Source organism: Poecilia mexicana, unplaced genomic scaffold (genome assembly GCF_051168715.1).
Source record: "Poecilia mexicana isolate PSO_F unplaced genomic scaffold, ASM5116871v1 scaffold_17, whole genome shotgun sequence".
Taxonomy (NCBI): domain Eukaryota; kingdom Metazoa; phylum Chordata; class Actinopteri; order Cyprinodontiformes; family Poeciliidae; genus Poecilia; species Poecilia mexicana.
The window spans coordinates 7,048,329-7,074,309 of NW_028263386.1; the positions used below are offsets into that span (position 1 = coordinate 7,048,329).

Here is a 25,981-nt window from a genome sequence, read left to right on the forward strand (position 1 = left end):
TTTCAGTCTGCAGGAATTTGATCTGGAAGTCAAATATTTCCTGTTTATTTGTCCTTGATATAAATTTATTAATGTGGTGTCGACTGATTAAGGTTAGATTTGTGGGCAAACTGTATTTTGTGTAAAATGAAGCAAATAAAGACTTAAAAAAAAAAACTAATTTTCCTTTATTCAAACAAATTTTAAAAATGAAACTCAAGCGGATAAATCCCGTTTGTAACAACTTTATTGGTGAACATGGCAACATATTAAAGGTAATTGAAAAGACAACCCAGTAATGTAATATACACAGCACATGAAACCTGTTTTACCTCTAAGGCATGCTTCTCGTTTTGTCCTCTACAACCCCTGTGTTCAAACACTTTAGCGCATCTCAGTCTAAAACAAAAACCTTTTTTAAAATTTTTTATTTACTACAAATAAAAACTGATAACCTCCAACTTTTCTGCCTAAAACACTGTATGGGTCATTTAAAGTTTCAGTTCCTGCTCTCATCCAACTTTCTAAAGCTTAAAAAAGGGGTACATTTGTAAATAAAGGCATTCAGAAACAACCTCTAAACACACTGTAGCATCATGAAAGAGTTAAAGTCAACGCAGGCTGGCAGAAACAAATCAATCTGAGCAACAATTTGCAATCACAGAATTTAAATTTCATTGCGTTTGCTGCTTTACCTTATCACTGGAGCTCTTGAACGGTCTACGTTCAGCAGCTGGACTGACTCAAAGGATTCCTCCTTTTGGGGTAGGGGGGGAAGACAAACTACGACACGGCCTGATTTTACGACCTAAAGCCTGCAGCATCCTCCAACACTGTGAGCAAGAAGTGAAGGCAGCAACGTTTCAATAGATGGTTTGCACTGCACTTTAGGGCAGATTTACACCACGACAAAATTATTCAGAGAACAAATAAATAATGATAAAAATGCATTTCACCGATTATTCCACCTGACATTTGAGCACATTGCTAACTTCTGGCAACAGCGTAGCATGCATTTCATTAAAACCCAGCGTCAACCTAAAGGTATCCGTGAGAAACAGACTTACCAGAAGGAAAATATGGAGCACATATTGACAAACATTTCTTATTTTTTGGGAAGGCAACCATCAAAACAAGTGATAACCCGTCATGCAGTTCATGAGTCAAAAAGGCTAAAGAATGAAATTAAAAATGGACTGCTCAGGTGTAAATATTAGGCACATTTCTTTACAACTAAGCATCAACGCATTGAGGCATATTAACACCACAGGTAAGCATTTCTTTGCATGAGTACACGTCATTTTCAGAGGACAAAAATACACTTGTTCCCTTAGGTTTCGCTTACCTGTGTTAATGCGGCAGAACCTAAGGTGCAAGGTCTGGAATGACACTGCAAAGATCAGATATATATATGTATATTGCACTGTTTGCCATCAGTGAACAATGCAGTCAAATATTGTTCCGACTTTAGTTCAACAGCCTGGCAGGACTGATCCGTCCACTAGCATCCACATGCTTAAATGGGACATGCTATGAACGTTCTACACAAGTACTGGCATTGGACAGCATTTCTGTTTTGGTTAAATAATAAACATGAGCTAACAAAAGCACTCAACAGGTCAGATGTAAAGAACGCAAAACCCAGATTTCTACCCTCGTATCAGAAAATCCATCACTACACATTCTAAATAAGTCATACTTTCAATGCAACAAATCTAAATTATGCAAGTCACAAGTCTCAGAAACATGTGGTACAAGAATCAAACTTAACTTTTTGCCTCTTTTCAGAACATTTCATACTTACCCAGATAAAAAAAGAGGGAAAGTGGGGTAATTTCTCACAAAATCTACATTTTTAGCAGTTTAGAAAGCATAAAAAAGTGAATTTCTTAGTTTTGTACTTACATTAGCGGAGGGCTCAACTGATGGATGGAGCTGCTGCTTAGCCACCCCCGACCCTACAACATCTATGCTTTTATATTGGATAAACACTTTGCAATGTTTTTATGTAATATGTAAACTTCATTGAAAGTTAAAAATACGGGATTGGGCAAGACAAAAAAAATAAAAATAAAGCTTCAACACATTTTTGTTTCATACAGTGGCAAATTTACCTGACTGTCCTGGAAAAAGGAAATATAAAAATGACACTAAAAATATATAACATTTCTTGAGACCACATTTTCTGAGGGACGTGTTCAGATTACCTGCTTACCGCATTATTTTGTTTTTTTCTAAACTTTCCTGTGGAAGAGGAAGTGGCTATCAGGGGCAAAACAGCAGTGCATAACAACAACTAGCTCAACAGCGACGCCACACATACCTGTCAATTCAAGAGCATCTACAGCTACAGTCAGCAATTTCAATGTTTAAAAATAAAAGAGAAACAATTTCTAATCAGCAAATTAATCATTCAGGATCACGTTTCTCAGCCTTATATAGACAAGTTGGAGAGAGACAGGACAGCACAACTTCAAAGTCGATTTTTATAGGACAAACCCACACATTGGCTACGTTTCAAACAGGTAATACAAAACAAAAACTTTCATTTAAACCCTTTTTTTAATGCATGTTTGTTTTGAACCACCCAAACTTACCAACACAGGAGGTTTCAGTTTGTTTTATTGCAAAAACACAACAGGCAATAGCATTTTTTTTCTTTTTCTTTTTTTTTTTAAAACTGAGATGATTTACATGGTAATGTCTACAGTTTAATAAACATGAGTTCTAACCACATTTAATGTAGATACAGGGCTGGAATGACCATATGTATAATTACCTTTACTAAAAACATAGCATTTACAAGAAAAACAGAAAGAAAAAAAAAACAGAAGAAAACAAAAAACAAAATAACCAAGAGGACGTGTTCGCCGGGTAATCTGCCATCTATGTGAAACACTTTCAAACCAAGGAAATTTAAGATCTTCATCAAGGCGTCTGCATCCAAACATTTAACAAAGGATTTTGTTTCGACAATGTAGCATTTACTTTATGTCCACTTCACATTACTGGCCCTGTGCAGAAGAAATACATAGAAGATACATTGCATGTTAACAGCAGAAACAGTGGACTCAGCTTCCCAAAATAAAAAGATTTCAAAACCTGCTGAGGGAGGAAAAAGAAAAAGTGAGGTTAGGTTGTTTTTTGCTGCTGCTGCGTTCACTGGAGCCCTGTAAAAACCTGAGGAAGGAATCTGGGGGGAGTTAAGGTACAAATGACAAGTGCTGCAGTCAATGTAGCGGGCAGATTCTTATTCGCGGCGTACCTGAGGGGCTTGTGGCGCTGCACCCATTGCCTGAGGGTTTCCGGTGCCGTAGTAGGCGGCCTGCTGGCGGTAGTACTCGGCCCAGGCGGCGCTGTAGTCCGGCTGGCCGCCGGGCTGAGCGGCCGCCGGCGCTGCCGCCGGAGCGGCCTGTGGCGCGGCTTGACCTGATGGAGCACAAACAAACGCTCCATCAGTAAAGCCAGTGATGGAAATAAATATCTGGGTGTCTATAGGCAATACAAAACATGTCATTTACATCCCCCCCACCCAAAAACATCATTAAGATTTTTAATGTGATCAGTTCAGCCATTCAGCTGTGCAAAACGCCTGGGTAGGACATCAATATATACACCAATCAATCAATAGATAGAATATTCTATCAGATCCACAGCATTCTGGGAGTTTTAAGGATTTTCACTCCCCTTCTCATAGTGGAAGCAACTGACTCACTCACTGGTTACCTAGCAACTCACTCATTCTTTGGTTACCTAGCAACAACCTGTTAAGTAACTGACAGCAGCAGTTTATTAAGGTTTCGCCACTTTGCCTCATAACAGCTTAAAAAAAAAAATAATGGCGTGGAGTGAAAACTGAATAAAATAGGAAGTTACACCACAGGTAGGCAGTTTTTCAGATATTTTATTGGAAAAAAAAACAACTAATAATTGATATTGATTAATATGAAAGTTTCCAAACTTCCACATTACAGAGCAGCCTTTCCACCGTGTTTCCCCACTGAGTTCCTTCAGACTAGCCAGCAGCAATTAGCAAACTCCTGGTGAAACTGCTCATCTGTTGAGCTCAGTATACGAACAACTCCTCAGCGAAACGCTGGTGAAAACGTTGAAGGGTTGATAGAGGAAACATGTCACGAGTTTCAGAAAGAGCATGAGTTTTTAAAGAGACAGAGACCCAATTTCAAGACGTTAGTCTTTTTTGACATATGAAGCATTTTGACAACAACTGAAAGTAACAATTACTTGGCTGTGCTATAAAAAGGCATCATATGTCTGGAATATGTGTAATACTGCCCCTTTAAGATGTTCACTTTGCCCTGTTTTTAGCTCCAACACCTCTCCTTGCCCTGCCGAAGAAAAGTAAATCCTCCAGTATGAAGGCGCGTCACCCTGATTTCAACCATCCTCCTTACTTCTAATGGCAATTGTTTGCTCTACATTTCGTGTAGAGGTATCAGAGTAAAGGGGGCCAAACTTTCCTTCCATTTTAACTTTATTTGTGTCGATTACATAAAATCTTGATGAAATATAGAGGTTTGTGGTTGTAATGTCAGAATTTTTGGAAAATAAGAGAGAAAATACGTTTATAGAGAGTGAGACTGTTGAAAAGCCTGTAAGAAGGGGAACGAACCCGCCACCAACATCTCTGGGTTGCGGGTCAGAAACCTTCTGCTTTTCTATTGGGTGGTTGTTTTTACAGCATCTCTATGATAGAGAGCTGCTAGAAGAGCCAACCACCCTAAAACAATCACCTTTTACCAGCAGGAGGAGTTTGATTTAAATAATCTGGACAATATGGAAATAAACCCTACAAGTTAAGGCTGCGTTCATATTAGTGCCGTTTAGTCTGCTTCAATCAAACTCTGGTTCGTTTAACTAGAAAGTCTGGTTTGTTTGGGGAAGTATGAATGCACAACCAAACTGATGTGGACCAAAAAATGTCTGAAATGAACTTTGGCGTTGTTCGAATTCATATGTGAATGCCAAGCGGACCAGAAATCGCTACAAAAGCAGGAAATGGACTACAGCGCAGGGAATTCTGGGTGAATACAACCAAAACAAACATACATGTGTAAAATAGTTTAACAGAGAAATCCTACAACTGCTACAATCTGACAATATCAACATTTTATGAAGAAGGAAGTCTTCTGAGATTTTCATGTCATGTCCTTCAGTGATTCTTGCTGCAGCGCCACCACAGGCGAGGAGGGGAACAGCTTTTGTAATTAGTTTGGCGTAAAAGCGAACCGCACTAACTGAAACAAATGTTACAACTTTGGTCCCGAATCGAACCGAATCTAACGGACTATCAGGTGGGGAAACTAAATCAGTTTACTGTAGCGCTGGCTGAATGTTGGGGTCACTGTCTGAATTAACGGCAATTCTGCAGTTTCAAGCTTTTCTGATTTAACACAAAATAAATAACTACTATCTGCGGTGAAAACCCCCTAAATCACAGTAATGCCTTCAGTACCAACCTTGTTTCTTGTAATACTCCTCCCAGGCTTTCGTGTAGTCCTGAGGCGGCTGATTCTGTTGACCTGCAACAACCAAACAAAACAAAGTGCGTTAATACACACAAGCACAAAACATCAAAGGGGAACAAACAAACATCCTACATTTCTAGCCACAATTCAAACATTCATTACTTAATTCAGTAACAGGGGTGGGGGGGGAAAATAATGACCCGTTGGAAATCTCTGGCATCAGCTCTGATAAAGCCCTAAAATAACGTCTCTGTGTCAACAGCTCAGTCCTGCAGATAATTCAAAGTCTTGCAGTCTAAACAGCACAGGCGGTGGAGGCTTACTGAAAAACAGCAAACCCGACAAAATAACCCAGACCTGAAAAAGAAGCGGATTCAAACCCCAGTGGCTGTTTAGACTGGCTGGTGTTAATAGGTGTACACTGAAACTACAATCATATACCCATTTTCTTGTAATATTCCTCCCAGGCCTTGGTGTAATCTGTCTGTCCACTCTGACCTGCAGCCTGTGGGTCACCTGTTAAAAAGAACCGTACTTGTAATTAGTGAATCTTTCTCAGCGGCCTCTCCTCCACCCGCTGTCAGCCTAGAGATGGTGGAGGAAAAACTACTCTGTCGCTCTCTGGGAAAGAGGTTATTTCGAAATGAAGCCAATCCGGCCTGCGTTCTGCTAGATACGCCAGTAAAACTATCCGACTAAGCTGAGCCTAAGCATGTTGCTGTAGAGGCGGACGGACACTGGGCTCACCTTGACCGTTGGGTTGAGCCGTGCCTGGAGCGCCGCTGGTCGGAGTCATGGAGGCCTGAGGCTGCTGGCCGTACTGAGCGTAGTACGCCGCCCACGCTGCCGCGTTGGCATCCGCTGCTGCTTTATCTGAGCACAAATTGGGTTTGGTCACATTTAGGTGAATTTAGACAGGCAAAAAGATAATTATCTTCTCCATATAAATTCAAGGATAATTTGATCCCAAATTAATTGAACACCTTCCAAATATAACAAACTGATATTTTTATATTACAACACAAAAACATAATGCTAGCTGTAACTGTTTAATTTTGCTTTGTAAAAGTTTCTGTGACTCACTTGGATCCGGCTGGCCCTGCTGCCAGTGAGGATAACCGTTCCCCCATCCTTGAGGCTGATAAGGAGCAGGAGGGCCACTGATGAAAAGAAATCATACATGGATTAATAAAACACACTAAACCAGGAACTTGAATGTGATCTACTACGCTTCCTTGAACATGTTAGGATTTGGTTTAGCACATTTTCCCCGCACAAAATCATTCTTGGATAATAAGATTTCATTCTGGTCAGGTCTGCTAACTCAACATTTACACTCTCACGTGAAAATGGCTGCAAACAGATGTGCAATTATACAACCATACACCTTTGAAAAGCATAAGTGGAGCCTCCTGCACAACCAAAAAGAATGCCACAAGTAGTTTCTGGGTGGTAAGTCAATAACAACACTTGTCTTTTTCAGCAGCCATTGTACAGCAACCAGCTTAAAAAGCATCCTGGAGTTTAGCTTTGGTTGCTAGGTAACGGTGCAACGCCCATGTATTGTGACTTTATCAGGAAGTTTTTAAAACGGCTCCTTTTCTAGACACCTAAAATGCCTGGGTGTCTTTTTTTTTTAAGCGCTTGGGTTGCTTTTAGCAGCAGTCGAGACCCAAACTGAAGTATAAAAATGTGTAAAAAGTCAATTTTGCATAATATGTCCCCTTTAAATGAACTCACTGTGGTCCTGGAGGGCCTTGGTTGTAAGGTCCAGGGTTGTAAGGTCCCATTGGAGCGCCTGGAGGTCCTGGTGGTCCCGGAGGACCATGCGGACCTGGCCCACCATGTGGACCAGGGGGACCATGTGGGCCTCCCATCGGAGTCACTGGACCCTGATTAAAGGCAGGAGGAGGGGAAAAAGTCAGACATGAGCCGCAACTTTATGTCTGGAGGGAGGATTTTATATGAACCCCAAACCAAACATCTCACCCCAATCTTCTCCTCCACCAGCTGCCTGGCGTAGTCGATCTGCTGAGGGTTTCCTCTGACGGTGAACATCTTTATGTTGGGGTCGGCGTTGGGTGGAGGATTCCTCTGCAGTTCAATCCTGGCTCCCGACTGCTGGCTGATGCCTTTGATCGTCTCGCCCCCTGAACCAAGACAAAAAACAGTCAACATTTTAATTTTCTGGTTTTCAACCTATTTTGAACTTAAGTTTTACTTTACTTTAGTTAAAGCAGGAGTTTTCACAGAGTTTGTTCACTTTTTATACAGTAAAATCCAAACAGTTTCAAGGTAAGTTAAGGTAAATAATCTTCCCACTCAAATTAAGTACAATATGAACAATCATTTGACTTTCTGTCTTTTCTCCTACAACTTTTATTACATAGAAGTGCAGACAGAATATCATACACTTTCCAAACACCTTATCAAAATTCAAGTATTTCAGGATTTCAAGCACCTGTAAAAACCCTTATTTCAACTAAATGTAGTAAATAAACAAGATGAACTAATGACCTTTCCCAATGATCAGCCCGGTCTTCATGGTTGGGACTGTAAAGGAGAACTCCTGCAGGCCACCAGGGGGCCCCATGTTCCAGTTGCCCTGCCCACGACCACGTCCCCTGCCCCCTCCGTGTCCCGGAGGGCCTCCAGCCTGGACGCTCCTCAGCAGGTCTGAGATTATCTCTGCTGCATGCTGGGCCTGGTCTGGAGGGCCCATGATCTGTGCTATCCTGTCAGGCGTGGTGCCGTCATCTGGAACAAAGGTACAGGCGATAGCTTCAGCGGCTACTCTGAGTCTGTCAACAACATGGTGTAAACACACCAACTAAACGTATCATCAGTAGCTGCGTTTCCATTGACCTTATATCGACTGACTAATGAATAAGTGGCCATTTTCTTAAAAATATGAGTTTTCTCTTGCATCAAGAGGGCCAACGGTCTTTATATAGCAAAGGGCTAAATGTTTGAATTAAAAAAAAAACATTTCAACACTATCTTGTGTCAGCTATATTAAATACTGAATACAGAACTGCATAAAGTCCATTTCGCATCCCAAACCGGACTCTGTTCGACTGTTTCTCTTTCTTGTTATGTATGGTATGGCCCCGCCATCTTTGTTTATGTACCAACTGGATGGCTTAAGGATGACCAGTGGTACCTCCTGTTGGATGGCAGCCAAATTACAACACCAAAAGGTTGAAAAACATTATTAACCAATTGGAACCAATTTTAACCTGATAAACTATTAATTGATGATTAATTGCAAGTTGATTAACTTTTTGCATCCCTAATGGAAACTAGTCAATTTTGTTTTTTGCACTTTATTTTACAAAACTGAATGGAAACACTTTTCCCATCAGTTATGATAAATGACCAGATGTTATTACTGGTGGAAAAGACGAAGAAAATTACAGGATGATGGCGTGGCATGTTCTTTTTTTTAATGACTTATGTGAGCAAACTTATGTGTGATTTTTAATTTAGTTTCTAATTTGACTGAAACCTAACAATTGCAAAAAAATTTAATTTTTTTTGACAGTGGAATATCGACAAAGTTTTGCGCACATTTGTAATGGAAACGCAGCTACTCACCATTAACCTGTGTTTAGGTCTCAGATTGGTTTGGGTTAGGGTTATACATCAGCTTGTCAGCGTGGTGCATGAGTTTTCATCACAGACCAAAACAACTTCAAACAAACTCCAAACGGTAGCTTGTTTTTGATTCAACCAGCTCACCTGGTTTGAACTGAATTCTGACTCCTGTGTCGTTCTGTATTTTCTTTATCATCTCTCCATTCCTGCCAATGACAATCCCAACTGCAAACCGCGGGACTGGAACCTAAGTGGTGGCAATAAATAAATAAAAAAAATTAAACACAGGATTAAAAGTTGCTAGCAGACAGTCAAACGGTGTAACGACAGACACTCACATCTAAGCTGTCTCCTCCTCCGACCCTGGACCCGTACTCGCCCCGCTGCTCCCTGAAGCCCTGCTCTCTGATCAGCTCCATCACCATCTCTTTGGCTTGCTGAAAATCAGAGAACAAGATGTCACTACATCTGGACAAAAAACATGCAGATTGATTAAAATCATATCAGGAAGACACCTGAATGAAGATGTTCAACAAAACCTTCTTCAAATCAAACTAAATGGCATCAAATAGTTGTGCAGCAAGATTTTGGTTTGTGCTGCTCTCATTTTCAGTTTTCAGAGATCATAGAAAGGCAATAAGACTCCCACTTTTTTTTAATCAAACAAATTTGGTGTCAATTAACTGACCAGTTTTGTTTGATTCGAAAAACGTAAAGAGACCAACTTCACTCAGGTCAAGAAAACTTTATCCTGAAGTTTAAAGACCAAGATTAAACTCACCTGGACTTTAAATGGGTCTCCGGAAATGCGGAGTGGCTTGTCTGCGCCCGTGTTCTGAGGTCCGTCTTGGATCATGACCATCTTCACGCCGGCTCGTTCCTGCATGTAGCAGCAACACAATCAGGTCGACCCAGTAAGCAACACCTTTCTGCTTTCCGATCCAGCATCCATTACACACCTGAAGGCTTTTGATGGTCTCTCCTCCCTTCCCAATGACGAGGCCAGCTTTGGAAGCAGGCACCATAATTTCCTGGACCGTCATTCCCGGACCATCGTTGTGGTGGAAGGCTGGAGCTGGACGCCCCTTCTCCACTATCTCAGTAAGAAGTCTCTTTGCGGCCCTGAAGGGGAGGATTTAATTGGACATGTTCACGATGTAATCAAGTGTATCATTTTATAAATGTACAAAAGTTTTTCTTGAATACTTACTGGATTGATTCTGGAGCCCCCGTTAATGTCACCGACCTGTCGGGCATCCCTCCGCTGTCTACAAGACAGAAACAAGTTTCAACTGGGGCAGCATCTTTTACTTATCAATTATTCTGACAATTAATCAGATCAAAGAAAAATCATTTAACTACTTGAGCCTTTTTCATACAATAATTTAAAATAATAAACTAGTCAATTTCTTATTTAAATAAGAAAAACATTTTATTGCTTAAAATGCAAATGTTAAACTCAAACTGGTTCAAACTCAGTGAATTAAAACCGAGTGAAGCTAAAACTGGGCCACTTCAGGGATTTTGGGTAAAACATTTACAGACAAAGGGTGTTTTTAATTCTAAATTCAAAATAAATATATATTTTGTACAGTTTCAGCTTAATTACTGGTGTGAATATGTTTGGGATTTTTTTCAGCAAAGTCTTTGTTGAGTCGGTGTACTCCAGTTAGCGATTAATCGATTACTAAATTAGCTGGTGATTATTTCAATAATTGATTCATCACGAATAATCATTTCAGCCCTAGTTTCAACACCTAAGTATAGATCCAATAGTAGTTTCTTAAAAATATTTTATTATTACAGACTTACCAGGAGCAATCTGTATTTTACACCCCGATTCCTGCTGGATGCGGGATATTTGTTCACCTCCTCTTCCAATAACTAAACAAGAGTGAAATATTTCAGTTTCACATAATAAGAACAAAAAATCGCAATTTACCTCACAAGAAAAAATGACTTACTAAATCCAACCATTCCATCTGGGACCTTGAATTCCTCTGATGTTGATCTAGAAATGAAGACAAAACCATGAGGGTGTGGAACACACACATCTGCCTGAGGCTGGTTGGTAGATCTGAGCTGAGTTTACCTTGGAGGACCGCCCATTCCTCCCATGGCTGAGAAGGCTGTGGGGAAACATTACAGTCCATTTGACAGGAAGTTAAACTGGTTTTTAAAAGACTTGAAAAGAGCAACAAAGACTTACCGTCATTTGTAGCTACTTTTTTTGTTTCTGGTTGATCTGTGATAAAAACACAAAATAAACCGCATAATCACATCTGTTTACACACACTTATTGATGCCGTTGAACCTGGAAATAACTTGTACATGTCATAAATGTGTTAGAAACTTCTAGGCTAAGGATACATGAGATTTTACTTCCGCTTTTGCTTTCTGCAGAACATTCAGACTACGACTAAACTTGTATAACAAGTCTTGGCTAAATACAATAAATCCCTAAAGCCAATCTAACAACACACAGTTTGTAGCTGCCATTTTAGATCATCTTAAAGTTTTGTTGTCAAAATATGGAAAACAAAGACTCTTCAACTACATTTTTAGAAAAGGTTCAGTTTGATTAACTGTAAAAACATCAAAAGTTAATCTGCATATAATTTATTCATAAACTTTAAAATCAAGCCTCTTCTACATTTAAATGATGTTTGTACAGTGTATTTAATAAACTTCTTGATAATTACTCCTCAAAATCTGTCTAAAAATTTTAATTCAAAGCCTTAAATGGGTAACAGATGTCTTTTTTTACATAAACAAATGCTTCATACATAATATTTATTTAGAGGAGTTGGCACCAAGTCATTTATACATGGACTCACTTTTGATGTTATTGTAACACTGCAAATCAAACCGTCTTAAAAGTCAAGATTTACATTCTTTACACAAACCACTTTTATCAATTTCTTTCACTAAACAACTGAAAAAAATGACATTTAGGCATTGCTAAAACAGCTCTGTAGATTCACAACAAAAGCAAGGGGTGAAGCATGCAACTGTTACGGTCTTCACTTGAAAACATGAAAAAAATCAATCTCTAATGTGGTTAGTAGGTTGTGTTAGTATTAATGCTGGGTTATAGACAGTTGAAAAGAGGTGAATGCACTGTAGAGGCTACTGAAAGAGAGGGAAGCATTAATCATGAAGAGTTGCATTAAGATCGATTTGAGCCACTGACCGATATTCAGGTTAGGCATGGGAAAATACCCACCAGCGTCCTCCAGGGGCCTTTTCTGGCCTCCGTAGCCAAACTCGTTCGTTGGTGGAGCCGCAACGCCATCTCCGCCGATCTTGGCTGCGATCTGAAAAACAAACACATAAGAAACGCGGGACTTTTAGCGTATTTTCATCTCCAGAACATCAAGTGGGGGCTGATGCACGCGGCCTGCGGCCTACTTCTGCCCGGAAGTCGAACCAACAAAGGACCGCTTTAAGTTTGCCTTAAAATGTTTTATTGATAAAATCATACAATATAATGGGGTTGATTTTACTAGACTGATTGTAATTTTGTTTTTTTTTTCTATCAAATTATGCAGCAGTGATCGTTTTAGATAGCTGTTTTCACTTTTGCAGTGGCGTAACATTAGTCATCCTCTTAAATTAGCCTAGCCTAGCTTAGTCTGTCGCGCTACCAACTGCAGGGACTCAACGAAAATCGGTCACTTCACCAATAAGTTCATAATATTTGTACCATTTCTTGCCCTAATCGTACTTCTTACCTGTCTCGCTCGCTGTAAAGCGTCTTTAAAAGCATCGTTCATCCCCCCACCAGCGTTAGAGGACGGTGGAGCCACGCTGCTATAGTCTGCCATCTCTGCTGCTGTTCTCCTTTGCCGCGCCACAAGATGGAGGGCCTCATTCACTGCCGACAGACGTCTGCACTCGCGGTAACTGGCTCGGTCTCGCGATAAGAAAAATAAAACGCGAGATAATAAAGGGGCAAAAGAAAAACCTCAAACAGTGTCTGCAGATAAAGTAGATTTAAAAGAATATCTGGGGCACTAGAAATAAATCTGACTTTAATCTCAGACCTAACTTTAATCGCCCACTTAAAAGATCTCTTAAATATTCCAGAAATTTAGTTCTCCTCCAGCCCAACTCATCGCTCTCATTTCTCCCAGGTTCCCATCTCAATAAAAGACTGGAAAAGTCAGAACTCTGGCTTTAATCTCATATACATGATCTCATAAGGTGGAATATTGTTAGTAACCAATTCTTAGATTAAAGTTAAAATTCTAGAATTAAAATCAGAAATTTGACTGTAAACTCATGATTCTAGTTTTCAAAGTAAGTTGGAAAACACGTTTAGTCTTAGAATTCTGAAATTATAGTCAAAATAATAATTCCAACTTAAACCGCATGTGTATTGTTTTTACAACAAAATGTAATATAATAATCATGTTTAATCTCAGTTCTGAAATTGAAGTCAGATTTATTTTTACTCACTAACAATTGTTATAAATTTATACTTTTAAAGAACAAAATTTATGGAAGTAAATATGTGCCATCAGAATTTGAATAAAAAATGCATCCGAATTCAATTTTTAAAAAAATTCAGTGTCATTATTTGTACATGTTTGCAATTTTCATATGTTAAAAAAATTCACATTCCTATTTCAAAGATAAAATTTTCAATATATATTTTTTCAGTGTTAAAAAAAATTCAGCATATAAAAAAATTCAACTTTTAAAAATTCAAATGCAATATTTTCAGTGTCCTAAAAATTCAACTTGCTCAAATTCGCCGTCTCAAATTCAGCGTCTAAAAATTCGCTGTACAAAAATGGCAAGGTTACTTCAGGTCACAGACATTAGCAATCGTTGTCAGATTTCAACACCCAGCCAATCACATGACGCAGGTGTCATAGTGAAGAAATACCAGCATCACCGAGGCTAGCGACCATGGAGGCGAATGCAAACCCAACCCCAACGGTGAGTCTATGCTTTCATATTTCTGTGGTATATTTTATTTTGCGCATGAGGTTTGATACATTATCTTAAAACTTGATTTAAAACACGGGTTTGGGCCGTTGTTAATCTTACACCATGTAATGCTAGCATATTAGTTCTCGCTACCTCCTAGAGACCCCAGTCCCTCCCCCCTTCTCCTTCTCTTGGATGTCCCACACCCAATGTTCCCGTGTTTTATTTCAAAAAGAAATACCACTTGCGCCAAGTCTAGAATCTTTTAAGATAACTGATGGATGGCGACTTTCCGGGTTTTGTTTGTATGCTGTCTTAGGTGAGACCGAGACAGGCAGTCTTAGTAAAGTCGTAATTTTCCGGGAGATGCTACCGCTAATGACCGCAGTCAAGTTAGTTTCAAGTTGGATATTCGATATTCGAGCTCCGGGGAGTAAGCGGCGTTTAGCTCAAGGTTGATCCGATTTATGAACGCTACTGTCGGCCAGCGGTTCTCCACCGCTCCCGGCCGCAGCGCCCGAAGGTTGACTTAGGGACTGTCAACAAATTACCGAACCAAACATTCCTGTCAAAGAAACGTTAATAAATGCCTTGAATTGTAACCAACGAACTAATTGTCAGTGCTAATTCAGGCTTTTACATGAGCCAAAATAGCATCTATAAAATTTTAAATTCAATATTTTCAATAATTTTAATATTAAATAATATAATGGTTTCTTCAATAGCTTCCAGGTCATGTGACCTAATGACTCAGAATCACTTTGAAATAATTATACTAGTCTCTTTAGATGAGGCTCATTTGTTTTCCATTTTTAGCCATTTTCCATTTTTTATTAATTTTTTTCGTCAAAATTTAGGGTTTTTCTTCAATATCTTCCAGGTCATGGGACCTATTGATTCAAAATCACTTTGAAATTGTTTTACTAGTCTCTATAGATGAGGCACAGTCATTTTTTTTTTCCATTTTAAATAATTTTCCATTTTTTAGGAATTTTTTTCACCAAAATTGAGGGTTTTTATTCAATAGCTTCCAGGTCATGTCACCTAATGACTCAAAATCACTTTGAAATAATTCTACCAGTCTGTATAGATGAGGCACAGTCATTTATATTCGATTTGAGTCCTTTTTATAATTTGTAGGTATTTTTATATTGGCTTCTAGGTCATCAATCAATCAATCAATCAAATTTTATTTGAACAGCACATTTCAGCACCAAGGCATTTCAAAGTGCTTTACATAATAAAAATATGAAAACACAGAGTCATGCAACAATCAAAGAAATTAAGTTAAGAACTGTCATTAAATTCGTAATTGATTACGTTTCAAATACAGCTCTAAACAGGTGGGTTTTTAGTCGAGATTTAAAGGCACTCAGTGTTTCAGCTGTTTTACAGTTTTCTGTACGTTTGTTCCAAATTTGTGGTGCATGGAAGCTGAATGCTGCTTCTCCTTGTTTGGTTCTGGTTCTGGATGCAGAGCAGACCAGAACCAGAACCAGAAGACCTGAGGGGTCTGGAAGGTTGATGCAACAGCAGATCTGTAATGTATTGAGGTACTAAACCGTTCAGTGATTTATAAACTAACAACAGTATTTTTCTATTCTAGTCTATGAGCTACAGGGAGTCAGTGTAGGGACTTTAAAACTGGTGTTATGTGCTCTATCTTCCTGGTTTTAGTGAGAACCCGAGCAGGAGTTCTCACTAAACTTTCACCCAATTACTCGAAATCAGTGTAAAATTGTTTTAGTAGACTGGAACAATGAGGTACGCTCATTTTTAATTCATTTTGACCCATTTTATTTTTTTTTAGGCAATTTTGTATTTAAAAAATATATTTCCTATTTTCTCTTCACCTCCATAGGCTGCCACCTTATCGTGATGAAAGGGTTTGAGTGCTGAAGTGACTCTAGGAGTTATGCTGTCAGGGGTTTCATACCCCTTGTAGGGTCACCCAATGCTAGAGGTGATGAACCAGACAAAGAGCAGCCCAAAGACCCTTTATGAAGAGCACAGTTAATGGATACAGTGTCCCCTCACCTGGACGCAGGTCACCAGGGCACCACCCTGGAGCCGGGCCTGGAGTTGGTGCTCCGTGGCAAGCATCTGGTGCCAAAACACATGGAGTCTGGCCAGGCTCAGCCAACAGTGGGTTCACCTTCCCAAGGGCTCACCAACTGTGGGCCAAAAGGGCTGGGTGCAATGTGGGATGTTAGAAGGCCGAGGGAGGGGACCTTGGCCATCTGACCCTGGGTGATAGACTTTTCATGGGCATCACCTCTCTGGTGGGAGCCTGAGCTGGTGTGTGAGGTTGAGAGGTTCTGACTAGAAATAGTCTCATCTCATCGCATGACCCGAGATGAGAGCCATGCGCTAATTAATGGAACATTTATAAACAATCTGATATGTAGTGAGAAAATGTAATGTTTCAGTTGTTGGTCGTGTTTCTATGACTTTGTATGTTTGTGTTTTTATGGTGTAAAGCTCTTTGAAATGCCTTGTTGTTGAAATGTGATATATAAATAAAATTTGATTAGATTTTTGGATTTGGGTGTTTTCTGTCCGAGGCCACGTTCGGCCCAACCGGGGTTCTGAAGGGATCCATTTTGGTGGCCTTGGGATCACACCTCTGCTTTTGGCAGATGATGTGGCCCTACTGGCTTCATCAGGTCGTGATCTACAGCTTTACTGGAGCAGGATGCAGATGAGTGTGAAGCGGCCGGGAGGAGGATCAGTACCTCCAGATCCAAGGCCATGGTCTTGAGCTGGAAAAGGGTAGAGCGCCTTATTTGGGTCAGGGAAGATTGTCCTGACCCAAGTGGAGGAGTTTAAGCATCTTAGGATCTTGTTCACTGTTGGAGTTCATTCATTTCTGTCTCTGTTCTCCACCCATGTCCGTTAACCAGTTTCAGGACCCGACCAGAACCACTCATCGTAAATGACCTTGAGAAATAATCAGATTTGGTTATATATAAAAACAAGCTTTAATGCTAAAAGATGATCAAATTCCACAAGCCATACTTATCATCCAAATGGAACATCATGCTTCTTATGTTACATTCACCGTCCAGCGTTGGGCCAAGTGAGGCAAAGATTGTAGCAAGTTTAGCTTTTTATTCATCTCTGCAGTCTGTACCCTCCCTAAATGGTACTCTAATCAGTTTCAGTCTGTTTACATGTCAGCAGTCACATATAAACATGGTTATGTATGCTGCAGCGTGTTAAGAGGCTAAAAGAGATGGAGGAAAATACAGAATCCATAAGAATGAGGGCAAAATGGACAGGAGATCAATAGAAGGATTGGTGCAGTAAAGTGGTCGCTGTACCGGTCTGTCGTGGTGAAGAGAGCTGGATCGAAAAGCAAAGTTCTTGATTTGCCAGTCGATCTACGTCCCTACCTTCATCTATGGCATAGGCTTAAAGGTCTTGACTGAAAGAACAAAATCACAAACTAACGGCCAAAATTAGTTTTTTCCATAAGGTGTCAGGGCTCTCCCTTAGTGATAGGATGAGAAGCTCAGTCATCCAGGAGGGACAGAGAGTAGAGCTGCTGATTTTCCACTTCGAGAGGAGCCAGCTGAGGTGGGTCAGGCATCAGATTAGGATGCTTCCTTGACGCCTCCCTAGTGAGGTCTTCTGGGCACATCCCACCAGGAGGAGGCCCACAGGAAAACCCAGGACACGCTGGAGGGACGATGTTTCTCGGCTGGCCTGGGAACGCCTTGGGGTTCCCCTGGAGGAGCTGGAACAAGTGGCTGGGGAGGGAAGTCTGGGCCTCTGCTGACCCCGCAACCCGACTGCAGACAAGGGGAAGATGATTGATTGATTGATTGATTGATTGATTGATTGATTTTTCTTCAATAGCTTATGGGTCATAAGACCCATAAGTTAATCAAAATCAATGTGAAATTATTCTACTAGACTGGATAGGTGGGGCACACTCATTTTTATTCCATTTAGCCCTTTTTATTCCTTGTCAGTGGGTCACATGAAATTTAAGCTATTAAACACCAATCTTTTTTTTTTAAATTAGTAAATTTAAATTATGTAAAACATTGATAAAGATCTAAAATGGGGAAAAATGTGGGTGCCTCATCTCTAATGATTTGTAAAACAATTTCAAAGTGGTTTTGAATCAATAGGACACGTCTTGGAAGCTATTGCAAAAACATACTAAATTTTGACAAATAAAATTGCTAAAAATAAAAAAAAAATTTAAATATGAAACAAATGACTGTGCCTCATCTATACAGGATACTAGAACAATTTCACACTGATTCTGGGTCAATAGGTCACAAGACCTTGAAGCTATTGAATAAAAATACTAAATATTGACAAAACAAATTGCTAAAAGATAAAAAAAAATATGTTAAAATGGAAAACAAATGTGCCTCATCTAAAGAGACTAGTATAATTATTTCAAAGTGATTCTGAGTCATTAGGTCACATGACCTGGAAGCTATTGAAGAAACCATTATATTATTTAATATTAAAATTATTGAAAATATTGAATTTAAAATTTTATAGATGCTATTTTGGCTCATGTAAAAGCCTGAATTAGCACTGACAATTAGTTCGTTGGTTACAATTCAAGGCATTTATTAACGTTTCTTTGACAGGAATGTTTGGTTCGGTAATTTGTTGACAGTCCCTAAGTCAACCTTCGGGCGCTGCGGCCGGGAGCGGTGGAGAACCGCTGGCCGACAGTAGCGTTCATAAATCGGATCAACCTTGAGCTAAACGCCGCTTACTCCCCGGAGCTCGAATATCGAATATCCAACTTGAAACTAACTTGACTGCGGTCATTAGCGGTAGCATCTCCCGGAAAATTACGACTTTACTAAGACTGCCTGTCTCGGTCTCACCTAAGACAGCATACAAACAAAACCCGGAAAGTCGCCATCCATCAGTTATCTTAAAAGATTCTAGACTTGGCGCAAGTGGTATTTCTTTTTGAAATAAAACACGGGAACATTGGGTGTGGGACATCCAAGAGAAGGAGAAGGGGGGAGGGACTGGGGTCTCTAGGAGGTAGCGAGAACTAATATGCTAGCATTACATGGTGTAAGATTAACAACGGCCCAAACCCGTGTTTTAAATCAAGTTTTAAGATAATGTATCAAACCTCATGCGCAAAATAAAATATACCACAGAAATATGAAAGCATAGACTCACCGTTGGGGTTGGGTTTGCATTCGCCTCCATGGTCGCTAGCCTCGGTGATGCTGGTATTTCTTCACTATGACACCTGCGTCATGTGATTGGCTGGGTGTTGAAATCTGACAACGATTGCTAATGTCTGTGACCTGAAGTAACCTTGCCATTTTTGTACAGCGAATTTTTAGACGCTGAATTTGAGACGGCGAATTTGAGCAAGTTGAATTTTTAGGACACTGAAAATATTGCATTTGAATTTTTAAAAGTTGAATTTTTTTATATGCTGAATTTTTTTTAACACTGAAAAAATATATATTGAAAATTTTATCTTTGAAATAGGAATGTGAATTTTTTTAACATATGAAAATTGCAAACATGTACAAATAATGACACTGAATTTTTTTAAAAATTGAATTCAGATGCATTTTTTATTCAAATTCTGATGGCACATATTTACTTCCATAAAAATTAAAATAATTCAGATAAATATAGCTACAAAACAAAACACTTCCAAATCAGTTTCTTTCAATATAAAACTTATGAAACAAACTGCAGGTGTGTGTCTGGTGAATTTCTGGTTAAAACAAGTTTGTGCTTCATTCAGTGAAGTTACTTACAAAGGGTAGAGTATCAGACATTTTACTCAAGAGTGATACTTCATAATGAAATTACTGAAGTAAAAGTAAAAAGTACATGGTAAAAATAATCTTAAAAGTTTTTTGTTTTTTTCCCCAAACAGTTACTCAAATAAACCAACTCTATATGTAGACAAAGATCTTCTCCCACATTAAGGTAGAATTTTATTTTAAAAATCCCAGCACAGCACATTTCCATACAGAGCAGACCTTAATGAACGCATCACAGTTTCTGTTATATGTGTTCGATCAACCATGCTTCAGTCCTGAGCAGGTTTAATGATTTCAAATCCTCATACTCGTTTTATTTTCTTGGTCAGAGCAGAGGTATTAAAAGTTGAAGTTAAACAGAAACCAGTCTGTTATACATTGAAACTCAGTAAACATACCAGAACAATAAAAATAAAACAGTCGAGTTCCTCAAGATTCCATGGAAGAAAACACATTTTCAAATTTCTTGGTCAGGCTGTAGTTTATTAGCGCACATGGAATCGCTCTCACGAAGCTGGCTCCCATGCCGTTATAATATCCTCTAAATCCGTTCCTCTCATAAATCCCAGTGAGTCCTGATAACATGCCAGAGGCGGGACGCGAATCTGAGATGAAAGCTGGAAAAGAAACCAAAGTATGATCATACGTTCACAGGCTTTCAGAAAATATAGTTGTGTTATAGAAGCTGCGTTTCCATTAACTTTAAAATTTGAAATTAAATTTGCTTAATGGAAATTGCATATTTTGAAGAAACAATTGTTTTTATGTACTTTTCTAAAAAGGTTTTATTCTAGGATGAGATGGTTTTTTTGGCTGCAACGAAATTAGTATATTTCACAAAACTGCAACGGAAACAGTTTTTGCATTTTATCAACAACCGTATGTTACTACTAAGCCTGTCACAATAACACATTTTGCTGGACGATAAATTGTACTAGAAGTTATCGCGATAAATTATGTTGTTTTGAGACCATTTTAAAGTAATATAATAAGGGGATAATAATGCAAGAACACATTCTCAAGAATCAATACACATTCTGGAGTGAACCACATGCCATACCAGTAGGTGGCAGTAATGCTTACCTGACTTTTTTGCCAACCGCCAATAAAAAAAATAAATAAAAAAAAATTTAAAAAAATCAGGAAGACGACAAACTTCTTCACGTGAATTTAAATTTTTTTTCTTCGTGTTTCGCAGTTGTGAAATTGCTTGTTTTATTTTTCACATTAGTGGAAAATCGACAAACATTTTTCGCACATTTGTAATGGAAACGCAGCCAGAGATGCCAGCTGTTACCCTGAGCCTGCTGCTGTGTCCGGATCACCGCCAGCGGGTAGCTGCTTATTTGCCCAGAAGCAAAAGCCACAAAACTGAAGAAAAACAGCTTGGAGTCACTACTGTAGGTGGGATCGCTTTTTGCCCAGCTCATGATAGACTGCAGTGAGAAGCAAATTTGTTTATTTCAGCAGGATATATGTGTTTGATCTTTGTGGGGTTGAGTTTGGCTCACCTGATGAACCGCACACTCCACACCTGCATAAGGGATCATGCAGAGGATGCTGGGCCTGAAGCCTCTGTAAAAGGACGACATGGACTCATGTTTGTAAATAGATCTGGCGCACGCCACCACGCCATGATACGTGCCGGCTTGCTGCAGGTTCAGCCTCACCTTCAACACCTGTGAAGCGGATAGAGAAGGTGGAGAGTAAAAAAAAAAAAAAAAAAACAATTTAAAGGTGATCTATTATGCTTCTTCAAGCAGCTTAGGATATCTCTGTGGTCTATAAAAAAAACGTGTTTTTTTGTTTGTTTTTTTTTACACAAAATCATTCCTAGGTAATATTTTTAGTCTGGTCACTTCTGCTCATTTTGTGTTCCTTTCAGAATGAGTTGTTTTAGGGCGTCTTGTCACTTTATATCCAAATAAGCTGCTGCTTACACTTGTATGTAAAAATAGCTGCAAACAGATTCCAATTATACAACCTTACAGCTTTGAAAAGCAGAAGTGGAGCCTCCTGCACAACCAAGAATCCAGCAAGTGGTCTCTAGACCGTGAGTCAACAACAAAACACTTGTCTTTTCCAGCAGCCATTGTGCAGCGCTAAAACCAGCCGACCAAACCTGCTGGATCTCCGCTTGGGTTGCTCGGTAATGTGGCTGAAGTTCTACTTGGGTTGCTAAGTAACACGGTGCCCATTGATTGTGACTTAATCGGGAGGTTTTTTAAAACAGCCCGTTTTCCAGACGCCAAAAAAAAACATACATTTGTTGCTAAAACAGCCAATTGTTTTTTTAAGCACTTATTCTGTTTTTAGGAACAGTAGAGACCCAGATGGAAGCATAAATATGTGAAAAATGTGAATTTTCACAGTTGGACCCCTTTCATGTGGGATTTATTTTTATTCCTACTGGATGCTCAAATTATTTTTAAATTCAAGATAAATTAATTTTAAAGCCATTTGCTCATCGTTTCCAGAAGTGCCAATGAAGTAAACATCCTTCCAACAGACAAAACAATGAAACGTTCAGAGTTGTCTCTGATACCTCTAATGGGTAGAAAGCAGCATGGGCCACGGCTCCAGAGACGCAACCCAAGCCAAAGCGCTGCTGCACAGTCAGAGGCTCCTGGCTTCTGTTTTGGGTGTAAACTTTCATCTGGGTGAAGCAGAGCAGCTTAGAAACAAGAAGCCATTCATGATTTATTCAGATGCTCGGACAGGCCTCACCTGTGCATAGATAAGACATTGCAGTGTGGACTGTGGAGTACCTTTCAGCACATTGACAACGTTGCCTTGCCACATCGAACGCAATCCTCCTCCTCTCAGCTCCTGAAAGCCTTGGGAAAAAGCCTTGGACCCAAGGACCTGCAGAGCAAAGAGGAAGGGCTTCTGTAATGCACAACATCTCAACTTTTTATGTCACATCAAAGTTTAGACCAGAGGTGTCCAAAGTGTGGCCCCTGAACTGATTGTGTGTGGCCCTTGACTTCAGTTCAAGAATTACACAAATTTGTAAATGGAAACTATTTGCAAAATTATCACAAAGTAAAATGATCTTACAGTAGAAAATGTTGGCAGCATCACCAATAATTTGTCTTTAAATAACCAAGTCGTTTGATTTTTCCTCATCTGTACAGTGATTTTTACTCAAAAGCAAATTTTACTGCACTGAAACCTGCTTTTAATTAATTTATTAAATGTGGTTAAATACAGCAAGCATTTTAAATCCTGGTTTTATTGATCAGAATTGACTGAACTGGGTTCTTTTTCCAATTGATACCTAGAAAATTAGCTAAACTTCTTACAATAAGATAAATCTGCTAAATCCTTTTAAAGTTTTTGATCTAGAATAATTTACACATCCCTTCCCGGTAACAAACTTGACTGCTTTTTAATTAAAGAATTCAATGATTAATTTATTGATAAGTAAGTAAAGGTAATTTTATTTGACTTTATGATTTTGCCCTTGTGACAAAAAGTTTTACACCCTTGGTTTAGACGTTAATGTTGGAATGTTTTCAAAGCTGGAAAAGCTTCCAAAACGGACCTGAAGTTGGGTCTTCAGTCGGTCTATAGGCGCCGTCGCAGTTCGAGAAACCGCATCTGCCAGACCAGCTGACAGAACAAACGTCTTCCAAGCCCCAAACCCAGACACGTTGTCTGGGAACTCGATGGGCATCGCTCGACTCTCCCCCACATCGAAAACCTGCAGACAGACCAACTCAGAGATTTACCCTGGATTTCCCTCAAACACGTTTTGTTTTTGATGCCAGAATCCGTTTGAAGGTTTTACCAGACTGTGTTTCCACGAGGAAACGAGCTCTCCGATGTTGTCCACCGGGTTTAGAATGATATAATGCAGGAATTCGTCCCAGTCAACCGTCATGGACTTGTCCTTGTCCATCCTAGTGAAGACAGTCAGGAAAACAGAAGCACAACTGTTCATGTTGACTGTTAGACTTTTTTCCCCAAACTGCAAGAATACAAATCTTTTGGTATTTTGGTCTACTAGAGCACTTCAAATAAGACAAAACTAACTTACAAGTAACTCTTCACCAAGATATAAGAGTTTGTTTAAAGTCAATAATTCCCTATTTAACTAACCAAAATGATTAATCCATTAAGGGAAATAGTGGGCAGAAGAAATCTTACATTTGTATAATTGTTTTTGCATTTGGCTTTGATATGACCACTCCTAACTCCTTAAACAAACATATGATGTCCTCCTGGTCAATCACTCCTGATCAGAGAAGAAATACAGAGAGTTACAAACACACACCGAGTCCGCTCGTCCTCCTTACACTGCAGAAACACATCTTACTAAGTATTTTTGTCTAGTATTTAGTGCAAATTTCATGGTATGCTTGAAAGAAGACCAAACTAACTTACAAGTAACATTTCAGCAAGATATAGGAGCTTGTTTTATGTAAATAATTCCTTTATATTGATATGAAAAGTAGATTATTTCACTTATAACAAGATATTTTTTCAATGTTATGAGTAAAATAATCTGCCAATGGAACAATATCAAGGAATTATTGACTTAAAATAAGCTCTTACAGCTTGTTAAAGTTACTAATGAGTTAGTTTTGTCATATTTTAAGTGTAGTAAGATACTTGAACTAGAAACTAGACAAAAATACATAGTAAGATTTTGTTTTTGCAGTGCATTTTCTGCAAGTTGTCAGACCCTGTATCCACGGTCACTTTAGTGCTGCAGTGTGTGCACCATAAACACAAGCTTATGTTTGCCTGTTTGACATTTACAAGCATGTTTTACTGTAAATGAAACATGTGTAACTCACAGAGGAACATTTATTATATTCCAACAGAGAGGACAACTCTTTGAAAAGCTGATTAAATGCCATGCTAAGCACTGAATTCACTTAATTTCAATTGGAGATATGACTCACCGCAATTATTCTTGTCAAGGTCATGAAAGTGAATTTTCCATTTCTTCTCTCTGTCCATCATGTAGCTGAGAAACTCTTTATAATCCAGCAGCCCATCTTTATCTTTATCATAAGACTCCATGATATGCTACAAGGAAATAACTCTTAAAATGGATCATTTATCTTCATGCACACTCTACACCCTTAAAGACGCATTACCTGGACCTTTCCATCTCCTGAGATGATCCCATGCTTCCTCATCTCCTCGTGGAGCTCTGCCATTGATATGAACCCATCCTTGTTCTGGTCCAGTTTCACAAACAACCCTCGGAACCGGTCCATGTTGCTTCATCAAAAAAATCCTTGTTTTTCTCTGTCAAACTATAAAATGCAAAAACAGACTGTGCTTCATTCGCAGGCTGTTTTAAACATGGTCATAAATGGCTTGATAACCAGAGATTATTGACCAGCAGCCCTGCTGACTCATCGAGCTGGGAGCTGATGCAGGGAAGGAGAGGAGACTGAGCGCCAGCAGGGGGCGCTGTAGCTGCGGAAGAGGCCGTCATGACCTTCAGATTTCACAACAGTGGCCTTTCTGTCTCTTCACATGCAGCAAGCTTAACTTTTATTTTATAATTACCAAGTCCTGTTTAGATTTACTTGTTTGATGGCACAGAACCTGCAATATTTCTACAACACTTTATAAAAAAATAATTAATAAAAAATACCACAGGAACATATTAAGGGTATTGCAGGTATTAAAAAGAAGAAATTTGGTACATAGAAAAACTCAGAAAATTTTAGATTAATCTGAGAATTCATAAATTTTAAATTTAAATCACAAATTTCCCAGAGTAAATGTTAAAATTTCTGAATTCCAAAAGTCCAAGATTTTTCTAGAAAAAACTCTGAAATTCTATAAAAATCAAGGAAATCTAAGAACTCCAGAGAGCGAAACAAAAAGAAAATTCAGAAATTTTGAGATTAATCTAAACAATTTTCCAGAAAAAAAACATGGAAATATTTGAAGTCCAAAAGTCAATTTGCTGGAAAATATTCAGAAAGTTTTAGATTTATCTCAAAAACGTTCTAGAAAAACAAGAACATTTTTGTCAAAAAGTCAAAAAATTTCTAAAAAAAAAAAGAAAGAAAAAGAAGAAAGAAACTTTGAGATTAATATCAGAGATTTTCCAGAAAAAACTGGAAATGTCAGTTTCAAAATTCGAACAAAACTTTTGACTCAGCCAACACAAGCACTTCTGGAACTGTAATATTGTGAAATTTTGCTGCTTTTCTTCAAGTTTGT

General features: G+C 39.0%; 2 protein-coding genes and 1 long non-coding RNA gene across 6 annotated transcripts; all 3 read right to left on the reverse strand.

The window, feature by feature from the left end:
• Positions 1 to 208: 208 nt before the first annotated feature.
• Positions 209 to 12,969, reverse strand: fubp1 (far upstream element (FUSE) binding protein 1). 4 transcript variants are annotated; one of them, XM_015005596.2, is made up of 20 exons: positions 12,800 to 12,968; positions 12,259 to 12,382; positions 11,275 to 11,310; positions 11,158 to 11,194; positions 11,030 to 11,076; positions 10,878 to 10,949; positions 10,276 to 10,333; positions 10,025 to 10,187; positions 9,847 to 9,945; positions 9,404 to 9,502; positions 9,210 to 9,312; positions 7,986 to 8,225; positions 7,458 to 7,618; positions 7,209 to 7,360; positions 6,552 to 6,628; positions 6,216 to 6,341; positions 5,910 to 5,984; positions 5,460 to 5,522; positions 3,245 to 3,408; positions 209 to 2,993 (listed from the first exon to the last, which is right to left on the reverse strand). In XM_015005596.2, the coding sequence occupies exons 1-20, from the start codon at positions 12,890 to 12,892 to the stop codon at positions 2,985 to 2,987; spliced, it is 1,998 nt and encodes a 665-aa protein (XP_014861082.1). In that variant the 5' UTR covers positions 12,893 to 12,968; the 3' UTR covers positions 209 to 2,984. The 4 variants fall into 4 exon arrangements, with proteins under 4 accessions (XP_014861082.1, XP_087871186.1, XP_014861080.2 ...); XM_088015060.1 differs by lacking the exon at positions 5,910 to 5,984; XM_015005594.2 differs by lacking the exon at positions 209 to 2,993 and having other exon boundaries at positions 3,000 to 3,408; positions 12,800 to 12,969.
• A 1,075-nt stretch (positions 12,970 to 14,044) lies between these two features.
• Positions 14,045 to 19,574, reverse strand: LOC148154728 (uncharacterized). The gene is made up of 2 exons (XR_015765845.1): positions 19,176 to 19,574; positions 14,045 to 17,797 (listed from the first exon to the last, which is right to left on the reverse strand). It is a non-coding gene; the product is annotated as an uncharacterized LOC148154728 (long non-coding RNA).
• A 360-nt stretch (positions 19,575 to 19,934) lies between these two features.
• Positions 19,935 to 25,196, reverse strand: slc25a24l (solute carrier family 25 member 24, like). Its single transcript, XM_015005606.2, has 10 exons — positions 24,895 to 25,196; positions 24,697 to 24,823; positions 23,936 to 24,023; positions 23,577 to 23,688; positions 23,331 to 23,489; positions 22,511 to 22,648; positions 22,329 to 22,439; positions 21,295 to 21,462; positions 21,081 to 21,219; positions 19,935 to 20,400 (listed from the first exon to the last, which is right to left on the reverse strand). Exons 1-10 carry the CDS (start codon positions 25,015 to 25,017, stop codon positions 20,213 to 20,215), a joined length of 1,353 nt encoding a protein of 450 aa, XP_014861092.1. The 5' UTR covers positions 25,018 to 25,196; the 3' UTR covers positions 19,935 to 20,212.
• Positions 25,197 to 25,981: the final 785 nt, after the last annotated feature.

Coding starts and splice junctions, on each gene's coding strand:
- slc25a24l (XM_015005606.2), bottom strand. CDS start 25,017: ATGGACCGGTTCCGAGGGTTGTTTGTGAAACTGGACCAGAACAAGGAT. Junction 23,689..23,935: donor GCAAAAACAATTATACAAAT/GTAAGATTTCTT, acceptor TGTCTTCACTAG/GATGGACAAGGACAAGTCCA. Junction 20,401..21,080: donor GACACAGCAGCAGGCTCAGG/GTAACAGCTGGC, acceptor TTTCTTTTCCAG/CTTTCATCTCAGATTCGCGT.
- fubp1 (XM_015005594.2), bottom strand. CDS start 12,892: ATGGCAGACTATAGCAGCGTGGCTCCACCGTCCTCTAACGCTGGTGGG. Junction 7,361..7,457: donor TGGTGGAGGAGAAGATTGGG/GTGAGATGTTTG, acceptor GCCTTTAATCAG/GGTCCAGTGACTCCGATGGG. Junction 6,629..7,208: donor CAAGGCCCTCCAGGACCACA/GTGAGTTCATTT, acceptor TCTTTTCATCAG/TGGCCCTCCTGCTCCTTATC.